Below are 25,235 nucleotides of genomic sequence, written 5' to 3'. Positions count from 1 at the left end.
TAATTGTATTCGAAAATTTGTACTGCACAATGTAATGGTTGTCAATTGCAGCCAAAATTTAATAAGTGGAAATCTATCGCGGAATCTATGTGGAATGAACACAAAAACACACACAAATATATGTAAATATTAATGCCTTGAATTATATAAACTCTTAAGTTTACTTTGGATGTCTGATAAATCCCTTTCATCCTTGGATCAAAACTGGAAGAAATTTGCGAGATTTAGTTGCCAATCAATTGAACAGAAACTCGTCAGTCTGTACAATATTTTATCACTAGGTATTTAGATCTATTCCAAAGACTTTAAACGTAGATTTTTTTTCGTATTGAATTGCCAAGAGGTAATGGGAAGTGTTCATTACCTTTACTTGTCACGCTACCAAGGTTTTGCCATTGAAGCATCGTCAAGAAATACGCATGCGAACTAGCTGTGGTTTTCAGAGTATAACAAAGTGCAAGAATATGTACTTGTTGTTTGCATCACATTTTGCCGGAAAATAATGAAATATGATATATGTTAATCTTGAACTTTTTCCTTATTATAGTTGAAGGCCGTGGAAATTGAAGCCCTATAGGAGTTTTTTAACGAAAGAATCGACTGGAAGTCCGCTGGGGGAAGTCCCAGTCAAAATATGACACCTGAGTAATATAGAAAAAAAACACAGAACAGTGAAATAATTTGAATGCTCATTCTTTTTGAAGACATCTCCCAAAGAGTCTGGAGTAAAAGCATGTTCATTAAATAATAAAAACTGTAGGAATTGCAATGATCAAGTGTGTTAACTTAGTTGTAATTCTTGTTTTGGGAACTTTTGAGCCAGTGAAGGAAACTTATGGTCAAAAAATAAGCGGAGATATACTGGCCAATGAATTAAACAGGGTGGCAGATGCAGTCGGGAGGTCTTTTATACAGGTAATATATTTTATGGAATATGTAAAAATATTAGATGAAATTTTTTTTCAGAAAACAGACATCGATATCAGAAAACTTTTTTTGTAATTTTCCTGAACGCATATTCACTCAACTTTGAATAAACTGGAGATATTGTTTAGCGTATACCGAAGCTTCATAAATTTGGTTTTATCTCACTTCCATTCCCAAAGGCCGTCACGGTAGCTCAGTCGGTAGAGCGCTCGCTCCGTGATCGGAAGGTCGTGTGTTCGAATCACGGCCGCGACTGACCTAAATTGATATTAAAAAAAATAGGTAGCAACTATTCCTTCGCCAAGTGCTCGGCACTTTGAAGTGAAAGTTGCGGGTCCTTCGAATGAGACATTAAAAACCGAGGCCCCGTGACACGGTAGGCGTTGGCACGATAAAGAACCCTCACTGCTCAATGGCTGACTGCTCAATGGCCCTGAGTGCCGAGTAAAGGTCTAAATTTGAAGCCCTCCACCGGTATATGGTGACGGCTCTATATGAGTGAAAAATTCTCGAACGGGACGTAAAACAACACACAATCAATCGATCAATCCATTCTCAAAGACCGTGTACTGAGGGCAGCTCGGCGAGAATCAGCATCGAAAGCAAGCTTTTTTGACTTGATGGATAGCCATCTAGCGCGCTGTTCCTCCACTGCAATATATATATATATATATATATATATATATATATATATATATATATATATATATATATATATATATATATATATATATATATATATATATATATATATATATTTATATATATATATATATGTATATATATATAATTGTTGTCTTATATAAATCTAGATGCAGATCTGTAGCTCGCTTGTCTGAAAAAAAATGAGATAGACGACATCCCTGTTTTTCAAACCAGCGAGTTACATATCTGCAAGATATATGAATCAATGATTAAATACTAGTAATAAGAACTCGATATTTAACCCATGCCATCTTGTTTAAATTTGCTGAAGTCCTAGACAAACTTTATGAGGAAAGAGGTGTGAAAGTTGTATTTATTTGGATTTTAAAGATCTACTTTATGTGCGTCATAGAAAAAAATAAAAATCGGCCACGTAGGGTCTATTTTGAAAGGGTGCATATAAGGAAACAATTGACAACTTAGCCTAAAAAATGTTTGAGTAGCCCACAGCCACCCACCCCCACCCCTAACCCCCCGAAAAAAAAGACGACATCCCAGTTTTTTCAAACCAGCGAGTTACAGATCTGCAGCTAATATGAATCAATGATTAAATAAATTAGCTGTTGATTTGCCCTTTTCATATATAGCAAGTAAAACATCCAAAAATGAAACAGATGTGACAGACTCTGTGGTGTCTTTTATTTCGAGTTCACTGTGATTTATCGAGTCAACATATCAATAAAAGTGACCATTGTTAATCAATAGATTTGAATGTGGAGTTGAAGGCCATAACAAGTGTTTTTCTATTCATTTTGATGCGAAATTAAATGTTTTTTCTTTGCACTATAGGAAATCTATAACAAGATGCATTACAATGATCAACAAAGAGATGGACAGAGGTTATCACAAGACGTAAGTTACAATTATACTACCTCTAGATCTGGTGTATAAAGGTGGAAATGTGCATTCGTACCAAAAAAGTGGGATCACATGATTGCAACTAACAAAGAAACAAACGATTAAGTAAATTAAATTGAAGGCAAAGGTTTGCATCTTTGATGAAGACGCCTCCTTAAGGGCGAAACATTTTCACAAGAATTGACATAACTATAGTAATTGTTGCATTGAATCTTAATGAACAATAAAATCAAAGATAATAAGGGCGAAACATTTTCAAAGAATTGACATAACTATAGTAATTGTTGCATTGAATCTTAATGAACAATAAAATCAAAGATATATTTTTTTTAAAAATGAAATATTGACTTACGCCAGCATTACGAAAGATGCAAAATACAGTGTTCTGATAGAATAATGAAGAGTCCGTTGTGCTAAAAATGTCATTCGTAAGTTTAAGCAAATATAACAGATAAGGAAAAATGTATTAAAATATGTTTTAAAAAAGTGTGACTGAATTTCATTTAAACAAATATTTTGCAGATTTCAAAGAAAATTGCTCAACGGATGGAAAATATAAAAACTTCTTTAAATGATCTGAAACGTACCATGGAGGATACATATGATCAGATGACCTCTAGTAACACACACCAAGACTGCTGTGTAGACGGAACTTATCAGAAAAACCTACACTTTAGAACCAGGGTGAATATTTCTACTTTTTTTTCAAATTAAAAGCAGAATCAATGACGTTAGTTTCTAAAGATTATTGATTATTTTCCCCCTTATTTCCAGGTTTCATTAGATAACTTTTGCTACAATAAGCCAAGCTACGTAGAAAATGCTCAGATAAAATATCCAACAGTGGATATACTGACTACAATGAAAGACAACCATCAAAACAACAAAAACCTCCAGTTCCAATACATTGCTTTTACATCAGGACTCTTTATCAATTATCCCTCGACTAAGTTGACTGATTGCAGTACGTTCGACCCACGGTTCAGGTAAGTAGACTTCACCAGTTACAGATATTGTATGTCAGAAGACGTTAACGTAAAGTAAGAAGATAACAAAATTGTAAACACAATTTAAATTCCAATAACAAAGATTTCTTGTCTTAAAAAGTCGACATCGTGTTCAAAACAAAATTTAAAAAATCAGATCACTCCTTTGAATTATCAATTGACCTTTAAATCCCTTATGTATATGATTTCTATGTGATATGTAGGATTAACTTTACTTTTATGATCCCTGTATAGTATTTGCCAGAACCTTCCGAAAAAGAACAGCAAAAACGTTTATACATGTACGTTTTCGTAAATTTGAAATGTATTACTTTAGGACGATTATTTGATCTTTAACACCTAAATAAAACTTCTACACCTTGATTGTATGTCATTTAGAGTCCATGCTATTCGTTCTCTGCATGAATATACTAGTATAACCAACTGAGTAGTGAGACACTAGTGGTTTATATACATCAAATTATCATTATTATTATTTTTCTTTTTTGCCTGGCATTGCTGGCTTTGAAAGAAACATTTTTAAAATTATGAACAAATTATCTAAAAAAAAATGTAAATCGATGTAGTAGGACGTAAAGTGTCTTTTAAACTTAAAAAAATTAAAGAAGAAGGCGAACAAGGCGAGCGAAGTCATAGAGTGCGACAAATATGAAAAGTGAAAAATTAAATCTAAATTTTAACAACATTTTTCTTATTTATTCATCTAACATATCAGTATACTTTATGTAAAATCTCTATAATTTGTAAAAATCTTACAAAGATTGAAATTATTTGCCTATGAAATGCATACACAAATCAAAGAGGGCAGAAAGGATCTTTTTTTCATATTATAAAACATTTTTTTTCATAAGAGTAGGTCTTCACTCGATTTTTTGGTAGGTTATCCTCAAATTTTGCGTAAAAAATTATCTGTTTTGGTTAACAAAGCAAGGAGCATAAAGGTCCTCTGTACCTTAAAAATACACTTTTATGACACAACTTTCGGGATCGTGCGAAATAATTGAAGTCCATTTAGTCAAGGGTCACATCACAAATAATTATGATTTAAATGCCACTACATATAGTCCTAAGCTGTAGTTGTGTAGCGTAGTGGTAAGAGTGTAAGTCTCAAAGGAAATTGATACTCAGGATTTTTATTGTAAGGGTTCGAACCCCAAGAATACCACATTATATTTTTAATAAAAGTGTTTTTTTTTACCAAGAAAATTTTTCTCAGAGAAAAGTTTTGTATGTCATTATTTCATAAATTTCAATGATGTGAACTTTACTCTAAACGCTAAATTCACAAATTGAATATGATTTTTAACATATCTGAAGCAATAGGAATTCAGTACGCCTTGTTCGACCATCTCCTTTCTTTTGTTTTAAAACCATCAATGTAATTGTTAAAAATATGGATTAGCAGGGTATTTATTGTGGATGGTGTTTTTGTGTATTTATCCCTTTCGACGAGAAACTTGGTAGCATCTCATGTTCATGATTAAACATATTTTCTCTGTATTTGCCTTGTTTAAAAGGAATATTGGATTGCCAAAACACATCCTTACACTATGTATGTATATCTACTTGTCTTAATGTATGTTTCTTTTATAAAAGACCTTTCTTCGTGTCCAGTACAACTTCTAATCCAAGAGACGTGGTGTTGGTCTTAGATATATCCGCCTCTATGATGGGAGACAAACTAAGCGAGACTAGAGATGCCGCCATAACTGTTATGGAAACTCTCAGTGTTCAGGACAGGGTATGTAACCCTACCGCATTTCTTGGTTTGAAAAATTGTAGCATAATTCTTAATGACGAAAAATCATTTGCCTCTCTCTCTGTCAAAATTTGAACTTTTTCATTATTCTCGAGCAAGCAGAGCTAAAAAATGCACCATGGATCTTAAAGAATCAAGGCGCATAAATAGCTTATTACCACCACAGATTTTTCGTCCAATTTACTTATGGTAACATTGAAAAGTTCTAAGTGAAAGGAATTTAAACTTTGAGACTTGGAATTCGATAAAAAATTATGATCACAAAATGGGTATCTTAATCCTTTGACAAGGTCATTTGTAAAATATTATGACTGTATCAATTGTAAGTTCGAAATGAATGATAATTTTAAAACTCTTTTTTTAAGCTTTTCTCTATTACCGAGAAGTTGTTGTCATGTTAAACGCATTCCTGTCTAAAAACAAAAAATACATTTTCTTAATTCTAACAACGCCTGAAAATCACAAAAAAAAAAAGAAATCAAAAGTAATCTAGTTCTAATTGTAACGGGAACCGTTACAGATGTTCCCCCAAACACTCCCCCACTCCCTTATGGGACCCATTCACTGCAAGCTTCATTAAATTAGGAAATTCTTCTGATAATAAATATATACTTTTCAGAAGTATTCAATCGAAAAACAACGCCGGTATAGTTCTTTGAATATTAGCATTCCAGATTTCAGAGCACGCGCATGCTCATGTTTTCTGATATTTCACATGTCTTCCTCGTGAAGAGACTCACAATAAATACCTATGTAAGAAATCTCAAAAATTTCATTGAAATCTATGAGAGATACAGTCATATAAGTATTAGACAATCAGAATCCAGCAAACGTGTATACATGTTCTTGCATTCAATTTGATAGTTAGCACAATATAGGAACCTATTATACCTATCTATATTCTAAACTTCTTCCTGTTTCGTTGAAAACTAAGAAAAATACTTCCATTTAAAGTTTAAGCCAATCAAATTGCAGCACACGTACATGCGTGTGTTTTCACGATATCTCATATATATGATAATGTAAAGCCTTCTTAGCTTATGTATGATTTATGTTAATATAATGGGGTTCCATGCATATCATTAAAAGATACAAAGGATAAAGCTGTTTCAAGTGTATCAGTCATTTCACTCCTTGCACGCGCACGCACGTGGATGCAGTGCGTGCAAAATGGCATTCGTTCCACACATTTACACACTATGTCCCTTAACCCTAAAGAGGTTTTATCTCAATATGATGAGTAGTTTCCGAGAACACTCGCGGACAAAAAAAAATACCGGAGAAGAAATTTTGAAAAAAGAAAGTAAATTTAAAGCAATATCTTCCCAAACTTCGTTTGAGGAACATAATAATACGTTCTTATTCTTGTAAAATATGAAAGGAATATGGAGGTACGGACTGCAACCAAGCTCAAAAGTCCATTTAAACAATAAAAACCTTTATCAGAGTAAACACGGGCCTCTAAAACATCCGAGGCCGGATCAGGTGCCATGGAGGATTAAGAATCCTCTGTCGACCGGCCACACCCGCCGTGTACTCCTTGTCATGATCGGGCAAACTGAAAAATCCGTAGACAATTCAGTATATGAATGATGGCCTAACAATTTGTATGAAAAACGTCGGACAGCATTCGACTTAATGATAGATTTTTATGTCCTGATAGTATTTGCTGACAAGGTCATTGTTGCGACCATAGAATTTGCTAAATGTCACTTTCACTATGTTCAAATGATCTAAGCTAGAATCTAGACTTTTTCAATCTATGTTGACCTTGTTCAGATGATCTTGATTTAAGGGTCCTGACATTTGTGCCGAGTTTGAAGTCTCATTGATTCTCTTACAAATTCTTAAACTCATGATTTTTTACTTCGAAAGTCAACAGCATGGTAAATAGAATCAGAGAGACAGAGACAAACCAAGAACAGTTTACTTCCTCCCTCCTGAATCTTCACTCTCGAGGAATGGGGGATATGGTTAAGAAACGTTTAGGATAAATATAAACTAAGACACATCTTTTTACAGTCGCCCGCGTGGCGCAGTGGTTAGAGTGTTTGCTCTAGATTCGCGGAGTAAGGAGCTGATCCTTACGTCGCGGGTTCGAATCGCAATGCGGGACGTGGAGACCAGTCCTTCGGGTGAGATTGTGTAAATCGAGGTCCCGTGTCGCAGTAGGTGCTGGCAGGAAAAAGATCCCTCACTTCTCAAACGCCGTAATTGCTTAGTATAGGTCTAAATTTGCAGACCTACACTGGAAAGTGGTGTCATCTCAATATGAATGAAAAATTCTCAAAGGGACATTGAACAACGAACAAACATCTTTTTACAATGCTTATAGATTTACTGTACTTATTTATTGTGATAATAAAACGGTTTAAAATAACGGGAAAACATTTCCAAATCATTATTGAAACAAGATGTCTCTGAATACAATTATACCAGTTTCAATTAAAAAAAAATCACTAACGTGTGAATTAAATTCATGTATACAATGCTTTTATTTTAATAGATTGCTATTGTATTATTTAACAATGTGGCAAGTAGTCCAAATGGCTGTTATAATGAACAACTTGTCCCAGTAACTCGCACAACGAAAGATGTTCTGGAAAAATTCATTAACTCTAAAGGAGCGGATGGAGGCTCAAATTATGAAGTGGGTTTACGCAAAGCATTCGAATACTTTAAAACTAACTCAAGTGAAGAGAATGCGGCGAGAGGTTAGTGTAAACTGGTAATTTTGGAAGACATGCATGTCTGATGATGATATCAGGTTTTAAAAATCCCCCATTTTCCCAACAGATATGGAACACAGATAGCACAGTGCTTGTTTATTTGGCATTAAAATGGTTAAGTGTCAAGTACGCATAAGGAAACATCTGCCGATGCTCGAAATATTAAAGTGTTGAGTCACGCTTTGTTAACATTTTGTTAAAAAAAAAAAAAAAAAAAAAAAAAAAAAAAAAAAAGGAAAATAAGATTTTTAATATGATCTGATTCACACTCTGTGTTAGAATCAAAATACAAGATGCAAAATTATCCATTTTTATGATGCGCTGTTTTTATGTCCCAAAAAATATATTCAAAAGCAGTTTAATGAGCACTGAGGAAAATTTCCTTCTTTATTGCAGACAGTATAATTTTGTTTGTAACCGATGGGAACAACATAGGAGGCAATCCACTAGAGGTTATCAAGAACGAGAACCATAGACTGCAAAACAGAGTTGTCATCAACACGTATGGAATAGGCAATAGTAAGAGTAATATTAATATAAAGAACATTGCAAGAGCTAGTAAATGGGAGAGGAAGTCCATCTACTGAAGAGAAAGTATCACTCAATAGAGCTACTCATGAAAACGCTTCTTTCCATGATTCTGTCAAAATCATGAATACCTATTAAATAAATAGGAACACATTAAATTGTTTACGTAACGATTTTACGAATACAACACATAGTCAGATTCAGTGATTTTTGACTTCTAAAAGATAATAGCAATTACAAAGATTTGTGACGCATTATGTAGTAATCAGTTTCACAATAATGAAATATGTGAAAATAACGAACATTATTCGAGGTTAAAAGTCCATTAATCATTACAAAATAGGAGCAGAGCAAACACGGACCTCTAAAACAACAGAGGTGGGATCCGGTGCCATGAAGGAGTAGGCATCCCCTGCCAAACAGTCACACCCGCAGTGTGCTCCTTGTCATGATCGGGAAAGAACGGAAAAATCCGTCGACAATTCAGGGTGTAAATAATGGCCTAACAATTAATGTAAAAAACGTCAGTCAGCATTTGTCTTAATGATAGATTGTATTTGCTGACAAGGTCATTGTATCGACCACAGAACTTACGAAATGATGACTTTAAACGAGACTGCTGATATCCTTGGTTCATCAACTTGTTTGTCAATAACTTACCGCGTTTTAGAACTTGTTCATACGTAGAGCATGCTCTGGCGTATCGAATCAACTGAGAGATATAAACCCCATATGCAGGTGATAAGTGTATATTGCCGCATAAGTAAAGGAAGATGACGATTGAAAAGTTAAAATCATCACGTTTATCATAAAGCTTTGTTGTTAGATTACCATTAACGTCTTTTCCTAATAAAATATTCAAATATTAAACAGATGTGTCAGACTCTGTAGTATCTTTTATCTCAATCTTATGGTTGTATGATGTGTAAAAATTTAACATGTTCTAATATAAAAGCACTTTCAATATATTCCTATTTCTTAAATACCCGGTAATTATTCAGACGCTAAAAATTACAATGGTTTAGCCTACCCATGCCATCAAAATATTAGAATTCTTTTGACGTTGGTATTGGCTCATTGCATATGGGATAAAGCGATAAAATGAATAATTTCTTCGTGTTAGGGTAGTGAATCATAATGTCGATTTTTTTTACAAAGAAAAATTCGTTGAATTCAGTATGTTTACATAATTATTCTGTTTAGCTTTGATATGAATAGCTATTCAAACTGAAAGATGGCAGAAATTTCACATGATGGTGGTTGTCAAATAATGCATGACTAATATTTACCCATGACAGAGGATTTAAATGTTGTAATGTAAGAATACTCATAATTAGGACAAGGAAAATCTACGATCATTTTCTTATCCCAAATATGCATGAACTCTATGGACAATTAATTGATCTCCCCCCCCCTCTCTCTCTCTCTGATATGTATTCCTGCATGGAACATGCTACTTTTATAGCTTATGTTTCACGAAAACAATGTTATTGATGTTTGTGGTTGATTGTATAGAGATTTACGTCCTATTCGATAATTTTTACTCACATAAAGTCGTCTCCATATACCGGTGAAGGGCTTCAAATTTACACCTTTATTCGGCACCTAGGGCCATTGAGCAATTGAGCGGTGAGGGTTCTTTATCGTCTTAGGGCTACCGTGACATGTGACCTTGGTTTTAAAGGTCTTTGGGGCCTGACAAAGGAAAAATCACAACCTATGTTTACGTCTTGGGCTTGACGCAGCGCGACGACCAGGAATCAAACCCAGGCCTCTCAATCACGAAGCGAACGGCCTGCCACTATGCTACCGTGATGTATATTGACGTTTGTGTGTTTTTGTATGCGCGGAAATAAGCATATATATCCGTTTGTACATGCTCAAGTTATGTCTCTTTTAGGTTTAAGCAGCCAAGCCAAAGAACTGTTGCTGAATATGTCTAAACAGACATTGAATGAAGATTCATATGGCTACGTCATAGTAAGCGTCAAAATAAATATAGAGTTTGTTTTATTATAAGAAAAAAACCCAGTTAACTCATCGATTTAAAATGCTTGTGCAAGGATTGAAAACCATAACGACATTCATATATTGTAACAAAAAGTGGTTTGCTTTATAATAAGGGGGTATAAACGATATATAAATATATTGATCTGTACAATGCAGTCCGGGAAATCCTACATTATAACTGATGTAATGACGTCATCTCTTCGGGGAGCCATGGGGACATATTACGACTATTCCAGTGTCTCCATATCTCAAACTCCAACATACACCCAGCCTTATAAAGATTTCTTCAGTAAAGGTAAAATATTATTTCAAAGCTTAATAAAGATGCGAAGTTTTTCTACAAAACTAGTAACATTTTCAAGTTAAATTCCTTGTCAGATATAATAAATGGGTTTTAAATTCCTAAACAAAAAAAGAACAGTTACAATTTATTTGTATTTTAGAGTTCGTGGTGACGGGATGCGTCCCTATTGTACACAGGGGAGCCTTCGTTGGGGTAGCTTGTGCCGATGTTCTGCTCAGTGAACTGGTAACAGAAATTATTTACCTTCAGCAAGGAGAATTTTCTTATGTCTTTATCATAGATGGCGAAGAAAGGACATTGATTCATCCCCTTCTTCCCGATCCTCGTGACGTCAATGCAACAGAGTATGACGTAAATAACATCTTCAACTTTGAAACATCTGGAGATGTCCATGTTGTTATAGATTCCATGAAAAGGTAAATATATGTTTTTGACACTTGCATGTCTTAAATGTAAAATGTTAAACGGTTTTAAACTCGCTTTGTTCAATCGATAGAGTAAATTTGTTAGAAAATGTTTTATTAGGTTTGAGCTTTATCATCCCTCTGGAATTTCTTTTTCACAAACACCTTCATTCGAAATAGAAATGCGAACAATACAGTGCGATCGATTGTTGTCAGAAAACCTTTTTTATTATAATAGTAATTCATCTTACAGTGAGAATTTATTCTCTTTTCAGAGGTGCAGTCAACCTAAAAATAACGAACAAATACCATCCACTTTTGAAATAATTATATCAAGATCGAGGGATTTGACGTATTACTCAGTATATATATATATATATATATATATATATATATATATATATATATATATATATATATATATATATATATATATATATATATATATATATATATATATATATATATAACACTTGTTTTTGAATAATTTTTAAATTAAAGTTACTTTAAACAGGGCTGAGACAGGACAAAAGACCCTCTTGACCACTATTTTTGAGACCAGAGGAGACAGATTGTTTGATGGGGATTCCAAAAGAGAGCTTGATGCTGTCTATTACTGGGCTCCGGTAAAATATTTCAGTAAAATTTTTTAAAATTTCAACATTTTCAATATATCAATCCGAAATAGGAAGGACAAAAAATTAAATTTGACATTGGAGGTGAAATAAAAATTATATTTATAGATTGTTGCATCTGGGAGTAACTTTTCTCTTTGTTTGGTTATGTCGAAAAATAACAGCCTGACAACACTCGCCGACCGTTCCCGACCGTCTGTCCAGAGCAATGATTTTGTGTACCATCGTTGGGACTTAACAACCTGGCCTCAACCATTTTGCAGGCATTTCAGCAGATATGCTACAAAAGGTTTCTAGTAGTTTTATGCAAACATAATAATATACATTTTCATTATGTGATAAAGTTTCGGAAGTAAAATCAAATCAGTATCCTGAGAAATGATATTATTAATACATTCTCAAGTCTAGCTTACCAAATAATACCCCCTCCCTGCTGATACACATTCCAGTTATAAACAATATTTATTTTAATTTTGACCTAACAATGTTCTACGTCACAAAACCATACATCAGAAAGTACTTTAAGACCTTTTTCCTTTCTGCTAGTGATTTTTTTGGTCTAAATTACGATGAGTTAATGTCATTGAAAATGTTCATGTAATTTCAGTGTTCGTCCTATAAAACGATATTGCACAGAAAGAAATTGTACATATTTCTTCCAGTGACCTTTAACTTTGCCGAGTAAGCAATTTTTTCTCGAATGGAAAGTTATGGACAGGACGCGAATTATCGACCTTTCATCGTGTCCAATTGAGCATCCAATTTTTTCCTCTGACAAAGTTATGAATCAGACACAAAATTAATACTTTTTCGCAATTGCCCTAACTTTGCCAAATGTCTTTGAGTTCAGATTACAACACAACTTCAGCTGATACATGTAGGCAATCTTTTTATTTAAATGAGCTCCAAATAATGTTCCATTATAAGATATCGCAAGGACAGAAGTTACATATTTTATGTCAGTGACCCTGATGAATGTAACAGGAAATTTTAATCTCAATACATTGTTTATGAAAGCCAAAACAACAATCAAGCTTACACCAGACGCATTCTTGGATCCATATGAATACACGTATGTTGAAGAGACAGAAACAAGGGTAAAGCAGTATACAGACTATCTGTCTGGAACAATCACAACCAATCCTGGTCTGAAGGTAGGAATTTCAAGGTACAATTAATGATGCTACTTGTAATGGCTGATGCTGACTTTTGTAATTTATTTAAAAACTCATGATTGTTTTTCATATATCTCTCAGGGAGATATGTTGTGACGTGAAAATTATTAAATCTCAATTTCATTTTACTCTTATTACAGAAAAAATGAATCTACTTAATTCTAAACAATAGCCTTTTCAGGAAAAAATTGAACATTATTATCGTCGTATCGACAAATACATATTCTGACAGTTTGATTTGATTTTGGCAGTATTGTGTATTCGTAAGGATAAATAACACACACTTTTTTTCAGAAATCAGCAATATATCTCATAGATTTATATTCAAATACTTAGGTAAACTGAAAAATGTTTACCAGGGTTTTTGTAAATATTTTTTAAGAAACTAAGCTGTTGAAATAATGATTAAAAATCTGAACAAAATTAGTAGATTTACAGAGAAAAGGACATAGACATATATATAAGAACGAAAGAAAACTTACAATGTATATGTAAGGGATTTATTATTATGTCAATTGTATTCAAAATCAGTCAAAAAATATACTGTACGTGTACATAAATTGGTGTATTCAAAATTTAGCGGAATCACTGGGTGTGGAGTTGGTGTAATCTTGAATTAGCGGTACACATGTCCGTGTCATGTATTGTTTATATATGAGATTTATTAGTGGTATTCATAAATTAGCGCATCGTTGTCTGCGCCAAAGCCGCTAAAATATGAAGCCCGCTTTTTTAAGTAAATATACAGTATATCAATCCATGCATCAATTTTTTTTTGTTTGTGTTAGGTATCTTTAAACTCAATATTTATATTTATGTTCTTTTGATTTATAAGTGTGTGACCTACTCTTGATTTAGAAAGAAAAACCTCATTTGTGTAAAGCTGTGCAGTTGATGCTATATTATATTATTATGAAACAAGATACTATTGCAAAATTTTAGAAACTATTGATATCAAAGGTCTTGATCAAAACATAATATAATAAGGTATATAACATAATGAATATACTATATTTTTGTCAAATATTAGAATAGGAATTTACAAAACTAAATTTTTAATAAAATAACGAAGCTTTGAAATACAAATACTTGTAAAGTCATCTAAGGTCTTAAATTAATCCATACGAAATTTTAAAGGTGGATGCAATCAATTCCATAAGAGTCACATACCCCATTGAAGATTTTTGGAAGACTATATCTTATCAAGATGCTCCATACTTAGTTTGGCGATACATAATGACTGAAGATGGTGTACAGCGAATATATCCAGGCATCCGCCTTACGAATGATTATGATCATAAAATTAGACCGTGGTGTGTAAAAATTGAGAATTATTATCCTTTGAATAATATATGCACATTTATTTCGAAGTCTTATTCAACAGAGGAAAGAAAGTAGAGTTATTTGACAATATTTTGACTTTCCATGTAGATAAATCTAACTTTTGAGAGATTTTTTTTCTTTTAACCAGGTACCGTCGAACAGTTGCCCAGAAATTGATTAATGTTGTGTCTGCTCCGTACGAAGACTCGTGGGGATCTGGTAAAGTTATTTCCCTGACAAGGGCAATTTTGAAAAGGTATGTAATCTAGAAATATAGTTTGCGTCATTGATCAATGTTCGTTATCGTCACTTTAGTTCAACAGGTCATATTTAAAATTCATTGATGCTAGTAATAAATCCTCTAGATCTGAAAGTAGATTTTAGCTTATTAACATTAGTATCAAAGTAATATATTTACGTGCTATTATACTTTTGACTTTATAAATCCCCAAATAAGAAAAAATATATTTTTTCACCTCTTTGTTCCACTCTTACCTGTTACAGTGGGACAAATCCTGGAATGAGATCTAAAATAGAAGCAGTTATTGGGACGGACTTCTCCATTTATCATTTTAACCAAATACTGAAAGACAGATATCCAATATGTGCCAACAAAACATCATACAGGTGATTATCAATTCTTAGCGTGTTTGTCCTGTACTAAACTATAATTATAATGAAGACCAGTTTTGAAATTATACCTGTAGTGAAGTAATGATAATCTGCTTTGTATTTATATGTGTTTTTATTTAAAACAAAATATGAGATGTAAAAGTACATTCTTATATTTGATATGCAAAGGAAACCAAAATGTTTCATTCATTAAAAATATTGTTCAGATTTGACTTTCTCTCTAATGAACATGCTGTAATTAAATTTATTGCAATTGTTGTAGGTTTATTGTAATGTGATAGATATGAAATATAGATGTGCAGTTTATTATTTATTTTCAAATTGTTGCATCAGGGAGTAATTTATGTATTTTATATATCTTTAGAGACAGTATATATATATATATATATATATATATATATATATATATATATATATATATATATATATATATATATATATATATATATATATATATATATACATGTAACCTTTTATTGACTAAAATGTCACTTCTCGTGTAATTTATTAAAAGAGTTGATATGATCTTTTTTTTAACTTACTCACATGTAAGTATTAATAAAATAATATGTTAAATCCATTTACCTATTTGTGATTGTAAGCCTGAGATTTTCGAATTTTAACTGTAATATAATGCAAGACGTTATATGTTATATTTTAGCTGCATTGTGATAGACAATAGCGGCTTCCTTGTTATGCACCCTTCTTACATTGAAACACCGTATCCGCTAGAGAATCGATTCCATATCACAAACAAGGTAATGTATTACTACATCATTAAAGAGCCGAATCCACAGCACATATTACTTCATCATTAAAAATCAAATCCACAACACCTACAAGATAACATATTACTAAAACAGTAAAGAATCAAATCTACAACACCTACACGATATCATATTACTAAAACAGTAAAGAATCAAATCCACAACACCGACACAATAACATATTACTAAAACAGTAAAGAATCAAATCCACAACACCTACACAATAACATATTACTAAAACAGTAAAGAATCAAATCTACAACACCTACACGATATAATATTACTAAAACAGTAAAGAATCAAATCTACAACACCTACACGATAACATATTACTAAAACAATAAAGAATCAAATCCACAATAAATTAAAGTCCAGGCTTTTTGATATAATTGACAGCTGCTTTTTCAATAAAAATGGAACTCGTAAATATACTTACCTTGTCATTGGTCATTTGCAAAATTATTTTGTTAAAAAACATTCTGATTGTACACACAAGTACTCTGAAGTTGACATTAAAAAGATGCTTGAGTTTCTGATTGACAATATCTATGTGATTTTTGGAGACCAGGTCTTCCAACAATCTATTGGAATTCCCATGGGTACCAATTGCGCCCCGTTATTAGCAGACCTTTTTTTGTATTCATATGAAGCAGAATTTGTCCAAAATCTTGTACGTGATAAGAAGAAAATACTTGCTGTGGCCTTCAACTCGACATTTAGATATATCGACGATGTATTGTCAATTAACAATGGTTATTTTCATTCTTATGTCGATACGATATATCCTGGTGAGCTTGAGATAAAAGATACCACAGAGTCTGACACATCTGTTTCATATTTGGATATTTTACTTGAAAAAGACGTGAATGGTAATATAACAACCAAGCTTTATGATAAACATGATGACTTTAACTTTTCAATCGTCAACTTCCCTTACTTATGCAGCAATATACCTTCATCACCTGCATACGGAGTATATATCTCTCAGTTGATTCGATACGCAAGAGCATGCTCGACGTATGAACAATTTCTAAAACGAGGTAAATTATTGACAAACAAGTTGATGAAACAAGAATATCAGCTGTCTCGTTTAAAGTCATCATTTCGTATGTTCTATGGTCGATACAATGACCTTGTCAGCAAATACAATTTATCATTGAGTCAAATGCTGACTGACGTTTTTCATACTAATTGTTAGGCCATTATTTACACACTGAATTGTCGACGGATTTTTCCGTTATTTCCCGGTCATGACAAGGAGCACACGGCTGGTGTGACCGGTCGGCGGGGGATGCTCACTCCTCCATGGCACCTGATCCCACCTCTGATGTTTGGAGGTCCGTGTTTGCTCTGCTCCTATTTTGTATTGTTTAGTGGACTTTTGAGCTTGGGTGCTGTTCGTTTTATCCATATATTTCATCCACAACACCTACACGATAACATATTACTAAAACATTAAAGAATCAAATCTACAACACCTACACGATATCATATTACTAAAACAGTAAAGAATCAAATCTACAACACCTACACGATAACATATTACTAAAACAGTAAAGAATCAAATCCACAACACCTACACGATAACATATTACTAAAACAGTAAAGAATCAAATCCACAACACCTACACGATATCATATTACTAAAAAAGTAAAGAATTAAATCTACAACACCTACACGATAACATATTACTAAGACAGTTAAGAATCAAATCTACAACACCTACACGATAACATATTACTAAAACACTAAAGAATCAAATTCGTATCACATACAAGGTTATGTATTACTTATCAGTAAAAACCGAATCCACATCACCTACAACGTTATGTATTACTATATTACTATTACCTAGTATCATAACTTTTTCCGTGTAGCTTCTAAGTCTTTCAAAATCTTCTTGAGTAGTAAATTACTTGCAAATTTCTCTCTACTTATTTACTTTTGAATATTGAAATAACATTTCCGTTAAATGTCTTTATCAACATCACAAACACATATCCCCATAACATATACTAATAATGAGATAAAAATAGCTACGCTAATAAAACATTACGACTACTTTGGTGTAACCTTGTGAAATAAAATATTCCTAAGAGTGATCTTTAATGTCCTCCTCTTCAGTTCATTCGAACCACATAACATTATCTGTGAATAATGAGATCTTAAGCAGAAATAGCAGATCTAGACCGGGGCCGATCTTTAAAATTTGGAAAGTACAGGATTATTATGATTAGTTTTTTGCATTGTAAAGAATTTGGCAACAGAAAGCTATTTTAATTAATGTGAAATTATTGAGATAAAAAATATTGAAATTAATCTCCAGATTTCTGTCTTTCAACCGAACTACTGAGATTCAGTATAAATTTCAAGAACATTAGTATTAATGAAATAATTTAGTATTTTGACAAACTTCTGAGAAAATATGTATGAAAATATTAAAGGCTTCACTATATTTATTTACATATTCTTGCAATGTAAACATTCCTGTTTGAATTTTATTTTTGTCTGGCAGGAGGGCAGGATATCTCGTTCTCTGATATCATCTGGTATTATGTACAGACAGCCATGCAGAGACACAGAAAATAAAAAGGAACAGTTCACATACAGGGTAAAAAAAGATTGTCAAAATAAAACATTTCAGACATTAATAGCTACCCAAGTTACACATGTATACTGTATGACCTGGGGATAGCGTGAAGCGGTTTGTAAAAAGCGTAAACTGTTCCAACCCAGGTTATACAAGTATAACTTGGGTAGCTATTAACTTTATTCCTTATAATTTCATTTTTTATCATTAAGTTTAAAAAATAAGACAATTTTCCCTTCAAAAAGGCCTTAAAATTATTCAAATTTTAAATGCAACGTCAAGCGGATTAATATATTTTTGACGTAAGTCATTGTGATGTAGGCAACACAGGTTATATGATATAAACTAATTTTTGTTGTTATCCAATCAAATGGCGTGTTACAACCAGAATTAAATTTATATTTATCACTGTTTTGATTAGTCTACTAAAAAATTGTTAAAATTAACAGTATAAGTCCTCCATATGCATATCAAAATACTAATGTCCTTCCAAAATTACAGTGTTAATGTACATGTTATACATATTGTGTTTTGTGTTTTATCCTTATCACATAAACTATTATCAATAAATATTGTATTATCTCATTAGGTCAGATTACCACAGTCTCAGCTAAATGGGGTGGTGTATACCGATGAAAAATACGAAATACGCCCAGTTACTGGGTCGAATGTTTTTTTGATACTTAAAGAAGTACGACATATTGAGGACTCTGCAGCAGCATGCTGTTCTATGCAGGTACATTTCACTTACTAGATATTTAAATGTCTTTATCACTTTTAACTTGCAGTGGGAAATTCTTACTGACTGTACATGCATTCATCCATTTAAATTATGTTTCGCATGCACAGATTATTCAGAGGAGTAGTTTGGCAAGAAAAAAGAAATAATTTTCTTGGTCAATGAGATTACATGGATTTAGAATGTGAGAATCTTTTCTTTAAATAAAATCAGTTTCAAGGGAGAATATCAATGTTAATAAAAACATAACTAAAGAAAATTATATTTGGAATGTTAACTTTCACAGAGTTCCTCTTCTCCCAGTTCACAGCAATGTGGAGAAGGCACCTGTACTTGTCTTTGCTACAAGGGCTTAGATTTTAACGAATGTGAAAACAAATATGAAAGCATGTAAGTTTTACATGTAATTTTTAAAAAAATGTCGACTTTCAATTTTCACTGTAATAAACTTATGTTTTGGAGGTCCGTGCTTGCTCTACTCCTATTTTGTATTGTTTAATGGACTTTTGAGCTTGAATACTGTTCGTTATCTCCATATATTTCATACATTTTTACTTGTACAGTACCAACCAGACCCAACCTGACACAAAGCAGTCCCAGAGCAGTCCCGGGGACTACTTTCTGGGACTGCTAAAGCAGTCCCAGAGCGGTCCCAAAGCAGTCCCACAGCGGTCCTATCAGCCCCAGCGGTCCCAGGAAGCAGTCCCAGCAGTTCCAGTGGGCGGGGTTAATCAATTTAATGGGCGGGGCTTACTCAGAATGAGATTACCAATAAACAATGTAACTATATAAAAGGCAGTTGAAATTGATGATCATTTCTTTCTGAGTAGTATCAACAAATATTTACAATTCTTACGCCATAGTCATTACTGAACTGTTAAGAAGATCACAGTACGCGTATAGAAACAAATGATAGTTATTGAATGAAAAGACGTACATATCTATTAAAAAACAAATATTTACAATTCTTACGCCATAGTCATTACTGAACTGTTAAGAAGATCACAGTACGCGTATAGAAACAAATGATAGTTATTGAATGAAAAGACGTACATATCTATTAAAAAACATGAATATTTAAACACAATTATTTGGTATATTAATTTTTCACCAAAATAAACCAGTTTCTTTATTTTTTGTGATTGATATTGGTTTTCATATTTATTTTTTTTAATATAGAAAATTAAACTTGAATTGCTTATTTACTACTAGAATTAGCTTTAAATATATATAATAATTATAGAGCAAGGCCGATTCCCATACTATACTCTGAATGCATTTTTCTTAAGAATTGGAGCTTCTGAAAAATTCTTTGTTAAACATTGCCGAATATCATATTTCAGTCATGATTATTTTCAATGACTTGCCAATTTAATTATCCTTAGATTCTCAGTTTTAAGTGTTTTATTATTAGATATAAATGTTCGAGTGAACAACTGTAAATCACACAAATGGAAACCTCAGATTATGTTCAAAATTAATTAATCCTGAAATAAATCTATGCACAATTATTGAAACAAAGATTTTTTGCAGTACATATATTGAAATTAGTGTCATTGTTGACCAGCGTGTTCAGTGATGTGTAACACTGATACCCCAATAACATGCATTGACTTTCTGCTAATTATGCCCAAAGGCGATTGAAACCTCAGGTGTTAATACCATTTTATACAATTGTATTGCTTTTTATTAATCGGCCAGGTAAACACAAAAAAAAAACAAATAAGAAACAAGTCAATTCCCGATATTTAGAAATGTTTATTTTTTCATAAATGTACTCTTTCAATAACTTGTTTATAAATTAAAAACTAATTCATAAATAAATCCCCGAATAATTGTTCACATTGTTTATGTGACAGAAGAATGGTAGAATAATTTTATTTCATGGTCATTTAATAAATCATTAGGTTTTATTTGAGGGCGGTAAAAAATAGCATGGAGTGCTCTTTTTTAAGCATGGTATTAGCTTTTTCAATTAAGAAAAAAAAATCCAGTACGGTACGTTCCTCTGAATACATGTATCTTACTGAAATGACAAGTTTGTTTGTTTTTGTTTGTTTTTTAAAATAGTGCTAATGCAAACTTTGAGTACTTATGTAATTTGCCAGCATTAATTGTTAAATAGGCCTAGATAATTTTTGAATTATTTTTAATTGAAGTTTAATTTAAGGGATAAAAATCATCCTCTGACTTCCCTTTTTAACTACTTTTATTTTTTTAAAATTAATTCTAGACTACAATCGTGTAAATTTACAGCCCCCTGAAGACATTTAGTAATTACATGTATAACTATCTCCTTTTATTTAATTTTTGTAAAAAATACTTGTTTTTTTTTTTTTTTTAAAATTATCTTAAACACCTCTCTGCAGAAAGTAAACAAAACAAAAACAGGGAGCTGCAAATTCAGAATACACAAGGGGCGGAGCTATCATGTCACTCAGAACCTTTTTCACGCATGAGTGAACAAAGCAGTCCCAGAAAGCAGTCCCAGGGACTGCTGGGACTGCTGGGTCTGCTTTCTAGAGCAGTCCCAGAGCAGTCCCATAGCGGTCCCAGAGCAGTCCCACAGCGGTCCCAGAGCAGTCCCACAGCAGTCCCAGAGCGGTCCCAAAGCAGTCCCGGGGACTGCTTTCTGGGATTGCTTAGGTGTCAGGTTGGGTCTGGTTGGTACTGTATGTAGTTACACAATTTCAACACGTTTTATCATTTAGTAAATTTTATTCATAATTTTGTAAACAATGATAGGGAGGGGAAAGATCCTTGTAATCCTAACCTACCAACTCTGGAATCGGTTAGTACACCTGAAGAAGACAAAACTAGAAATTTGGAAACCTGTTTTCCAACCAACTGTCCTTGCCGAAAAACAGAAAGGCAAGTCTCCATGGTTCAGTTATAGATTGCCTTAGTTTTTGAAAGACGTGCCCATGAACACACTAACTGTTCTTTTTGCTGTCTTTACATATATTTTATATTCTATTATTGTTGCTGATCGACACCGCTTTGAAACTTATTTGCTTATAAATTTGAGTGAATTCCAACATATTTACCTTTCCATGTACGTTTATATAGTGAATGCTTCCGTACTTCCGGCTGTTCATGGTGTACGAGTTCAATGAAAGGAACTTTGGTAAAGGGATTTTGTGACTTGAAGGAAACCTGTCCCTCCAAGCATTGCGTCAAAAAAGGTAAAAATATATATTTATTGACTGGGTTCGAGGGCGTTTTGTCGGACTCAAGAACCAAACTGTTTGCCTGAGGCCGGTAGGCTCGAAAGGTCAACAAAACGCATTTTACCCGCCGAGAACACAGTCAATTAATGTTTTCTTAAGCTTTTTAATAACAGCCTCAGGCAAGCATTTTGGTTCTTGGGTCTGACAAAACGCATGTTGCCCTCGAACTCAGTCAATAAATGTATATTATTAGTCCCCTACCGGTGAAACCGGAGGGGACTATAGGTTTCCTCTGAGTCTGTCCGTCCGTCTGTCCGTCCGTCTGTCTGTCTGTCTGTCCGTCTGTCTGTCTGTCCCTCTGTCTGTCCCTCTGTCTGTCTGTCAGTCTGTCCCACTTGGTTTTCCGCACTTTTTTCCTAAACGCTTGCAGATATTGAGCTGATTTTTGGTATGTGAGTGTATCTTGATGAGTTACAGAACAAGTTTGCATTTCGTTCCGCTTCATTGATTTTTGACGGAATTACGGCCTTTTCAATTTTTAGGGGTTTTCCGCAATTTTCTTCTAAACGCTTGTAGATATTGAGCTGATTTTTGGTATGTGGCTTTACCTTGATTAGTTATAGATCAAGTTTGCATTTCGTCCCGTTTCATTAATTTTTGACGGAATTATGGCATTTTCAATTCTTACGGGAACCAGATTACACTTGCCGGTAGGGGACTAGTATTGCTAATGCAATACTCTCAGAATGCTTGTTTCATGTTGTTTTAGTAGAATGCTTCTATTTTTGCTTATTTAGGATAAAATATCTCTGCTTCATTGTCAACAGTTTATATAAACGATCAACGAGGAAAATTTAGTTGTTTGTCTGTTTTTGAAAACATCATCAGAAATATGTAAGACGAAAACAATTTAACAATGGTTTGTTCAACTTAGATTGAATTTAGTAGGTATAAAAGTTGTGAACTAAATGAATTTCTTCTAGAGTGCAGTTCAAAATGTTGTGGATCTGACTGCATGGGGCCTCCAGAGTCGAAGGGCCAGACGGTGGTGTATGTTGGATCGTCTGCAGGTGGCATAGTTTTCATAATCATCATTATTGTCATCGTTTGTTTCATCGTCCGACATAAGCGAAGACAAGAACATGGAAATGATGGTACATATATTGAGCCAACCCACGTACAGGGAAACAAATCGGTATGTTCCTCCAGTGAATCTGTGGATTATCAATCCTCCCACAATTTTTACGTCACTGGACAACTCAGCGAAACTTCAGAGGAAAACCTGAGTGAACCAGAAAACTAACGAGGGGAAATTTTACAAACTGTGATTATATAATTACACATATATATTCTTTTAAAGATGAAAATAGTTTTTTATTACAGGATTAGTACCATTGTTGATGTAATACATGTGTAAACTATTTTTCATTAATGGGTATGTATGTGTCTGCGAACATGTATATTCACCTATAACACGGTATAATATATTACTGACAATATTTCTAATGTATCATTAGTTTGCAGACAAGCAATTAAAATATTTATATTATAAACAAACCTAATGCACGACATAGCATACGGATATCAACTTAGACGATTTAGAGGATCTTTGAAATAGGCAAAAAGAGGTGAATGAGACCATATGCTCATTAAACCATACTTCTCTCTCAAGCAAATGCAAATATATGATAACAAAATTATTAATCGTGAAAATCAAACCAAAGTTCGTGAATTTTCAAATATGATTTACGAATGTTTTGGCGGCTAGTATATCATTGTTCACGTTTTGTCTTTGTGACACTTGTATTTTACAGTTTGTTATATGTTTGAATTCGTTATGTAGTAAGAATATATCTTTCTTCTTTAAACCAATATCAACATCACCAATATTATTAAAATTATTTAAAGCTATTTATTTGTTTTTACAAACATTTGTTTACACTGCATAAAACATGATGCATTTACTTTTCCTGATTATCAAAGAAAGATGTTTACCAATTTTAAATTGGATTTCTCATCGTGGCCCCACCCTACTCCCGGGGGTCATGATTTGAACAGTTTATAATTTACACTACCCCAGGATGCTTCCACATAAGATTAAGCTTTTCTGGCCTAGTGGCTCTTGAGAAGATGTTTTAACGATCCCATCCTATTTTTGTCTTTTCTTGATTATCTCCCCTTGTAAGAGGGCTTGGCCCTTCGTCTTAACAATTTAAAATCCCCTTCACCCAAGATTGATTTGTACCAACTTTAATTAAAATTGACCCAGCGGTTCTTGAGAAGAAGTTGAAAATATGAAAAAATTATAGACGGACGGAAAGACGGATGGACGAATGAAGGACAATGGGTGATCAGAAAAGCTCACTTGAGCTTTCAGCTCAGGTGAGCTAAAACACACATTGTCACACTAGTTGACTTCTTTAATTATAGCTATGTACTAAATTTACAAATTTTATGTTACATATATAAAATACATAAATTAATTAACTGCTTGTCAGTGTTATGCTACATATTTAAATTTCTGAATTCAATAATTGTTCATTTATTTATGCAAAATGCACAATAATAGTTAAATGAACATTATGTATTTGTGGGTCTTTCATACCATTTTATGGAGAAGCAAGGCTGTTCAAGATGTACTCAAATCTAAAAAAGACTTTTAATAATTTAGAAACAAATATCAATAATATTAAATATATTGTCAAATAAATATTCAAAACATGCACTATTAATGTTGACATTAATTAACTGATGTCAATTTTTTTCTCATATAACAAATTGATGTCTGAAATTTTTTTTTTTAAAGTATTTAATCAAAAAGTGATCGTAGTACTAAGATGGATGATAACTATTATGAGAAAAAAATGAAACTATGTTTTCTTTAGAAGTTGAAAGTGTGAAAGTAGAAGACACAAAGAAGTTATTATAAACTGCATATTTAAAAGTTTAGTGTAATATGCATGTGCAAATA

At 32.9% G+C, this 25,235-nt stretch overlaps 1 protein-coding gene across 1 annotated transcript; it reads left to right on the top strand.

The window, feature by feature from the left end:
* The first annotated feature begins 611 nt into the window (after positions 1 to 611).
* LOC133186738 (VWFA and cache domain-containing protein 1-like) lies at positions 612 to 24,042 on the top strand. The gene is made up of 23 exons (XM_061322023.1): positions 612 to 915; positions 2,422 to 2,484; positions 3,013 to 3,174; positions 3,265 to 3,476; positions 5,094 to 5,238; positions 7,763 to 7,970; positions 8,382 to 8,504; positions 10,414 to 10,493; positions 10,680 to 10,818; positions 10,967 to 11,243; positions 11,746 to 11,857; positions 11,975 to 12,155; positions 12,884 to 13,020; positions 14,179 to 14,354; positions 14,513 to 14,620; positions 14,869 to 14,991; positions 15,659 to 15,755; positions 18,281 to 18,376; positions 18,945 to 19,091; positions 19,381 to 19,484; positions 21,840 to 21,965; positions 22,164 to 22,279; positions 23,248 to 24,042. Exons 1-23 carry the CDS (start codon positions 769 to 771, stop codon positions 23,565 to 23,567), a joined length of 3,399 nt encoding a protein of 1,132 aa, XP_061178007.1. The 5' UTR covers positions 612 to 768; the 3' UTR covers positions 23,568 to 24,042.
* Positions 24,043 to 25,235: the final 1,193 nt, after the last annotated feature.

The sequence above is a fragment of the Saccostrea echinata genome, unplaced genomic scaffold (genome assembly GCF_033153115.1).
Source record: "Saccostrea echinata isolate AGI-Se365-2 ecotype Australia unplaced genomic scaffold, CSIRO_AGI_Sech_v1 ptg000014l, whole genome shotgun sequence".
Classification (NCBI taxonomy): Eukaryota; Metazoa; Mollusca; class Bivalvia; order Ostreida; family Ostreidae; genus Saccostrea; species Saccostrea echinata.
Note: the sequence above shows the minus strand (reverse complement) of the source record. Positions and strands in the feature narration are given on the sequence as shown.

What these genes read in the sequence shown, in the direction of transcription:
- LOC133186738 (XM_061322023.1), top strand. Translation starts at nt 769, where the DNA reads ATGATCAAGTGTGTTAACTTAGTTGTAATTCTTGTTTTGGGAACTTTT. An exon ending in CAGCAGATATGCTACAAAAG is followed by an intron (nt 12,156 to 12,883) that starts GTTTCTAGTAGT and finishes TGTTTATGAAAG; the next exon opens with CCAAAACAACAATCAAGCTT. An exon ending in GCCAACAAAACATCATACAG is followed by an intron (nt 14,992 to 15,658) that starts GTGATTATCAAT and finishes GTTATATTTTAG; the next exon opens with CTGCATTGTGATAGACAATA.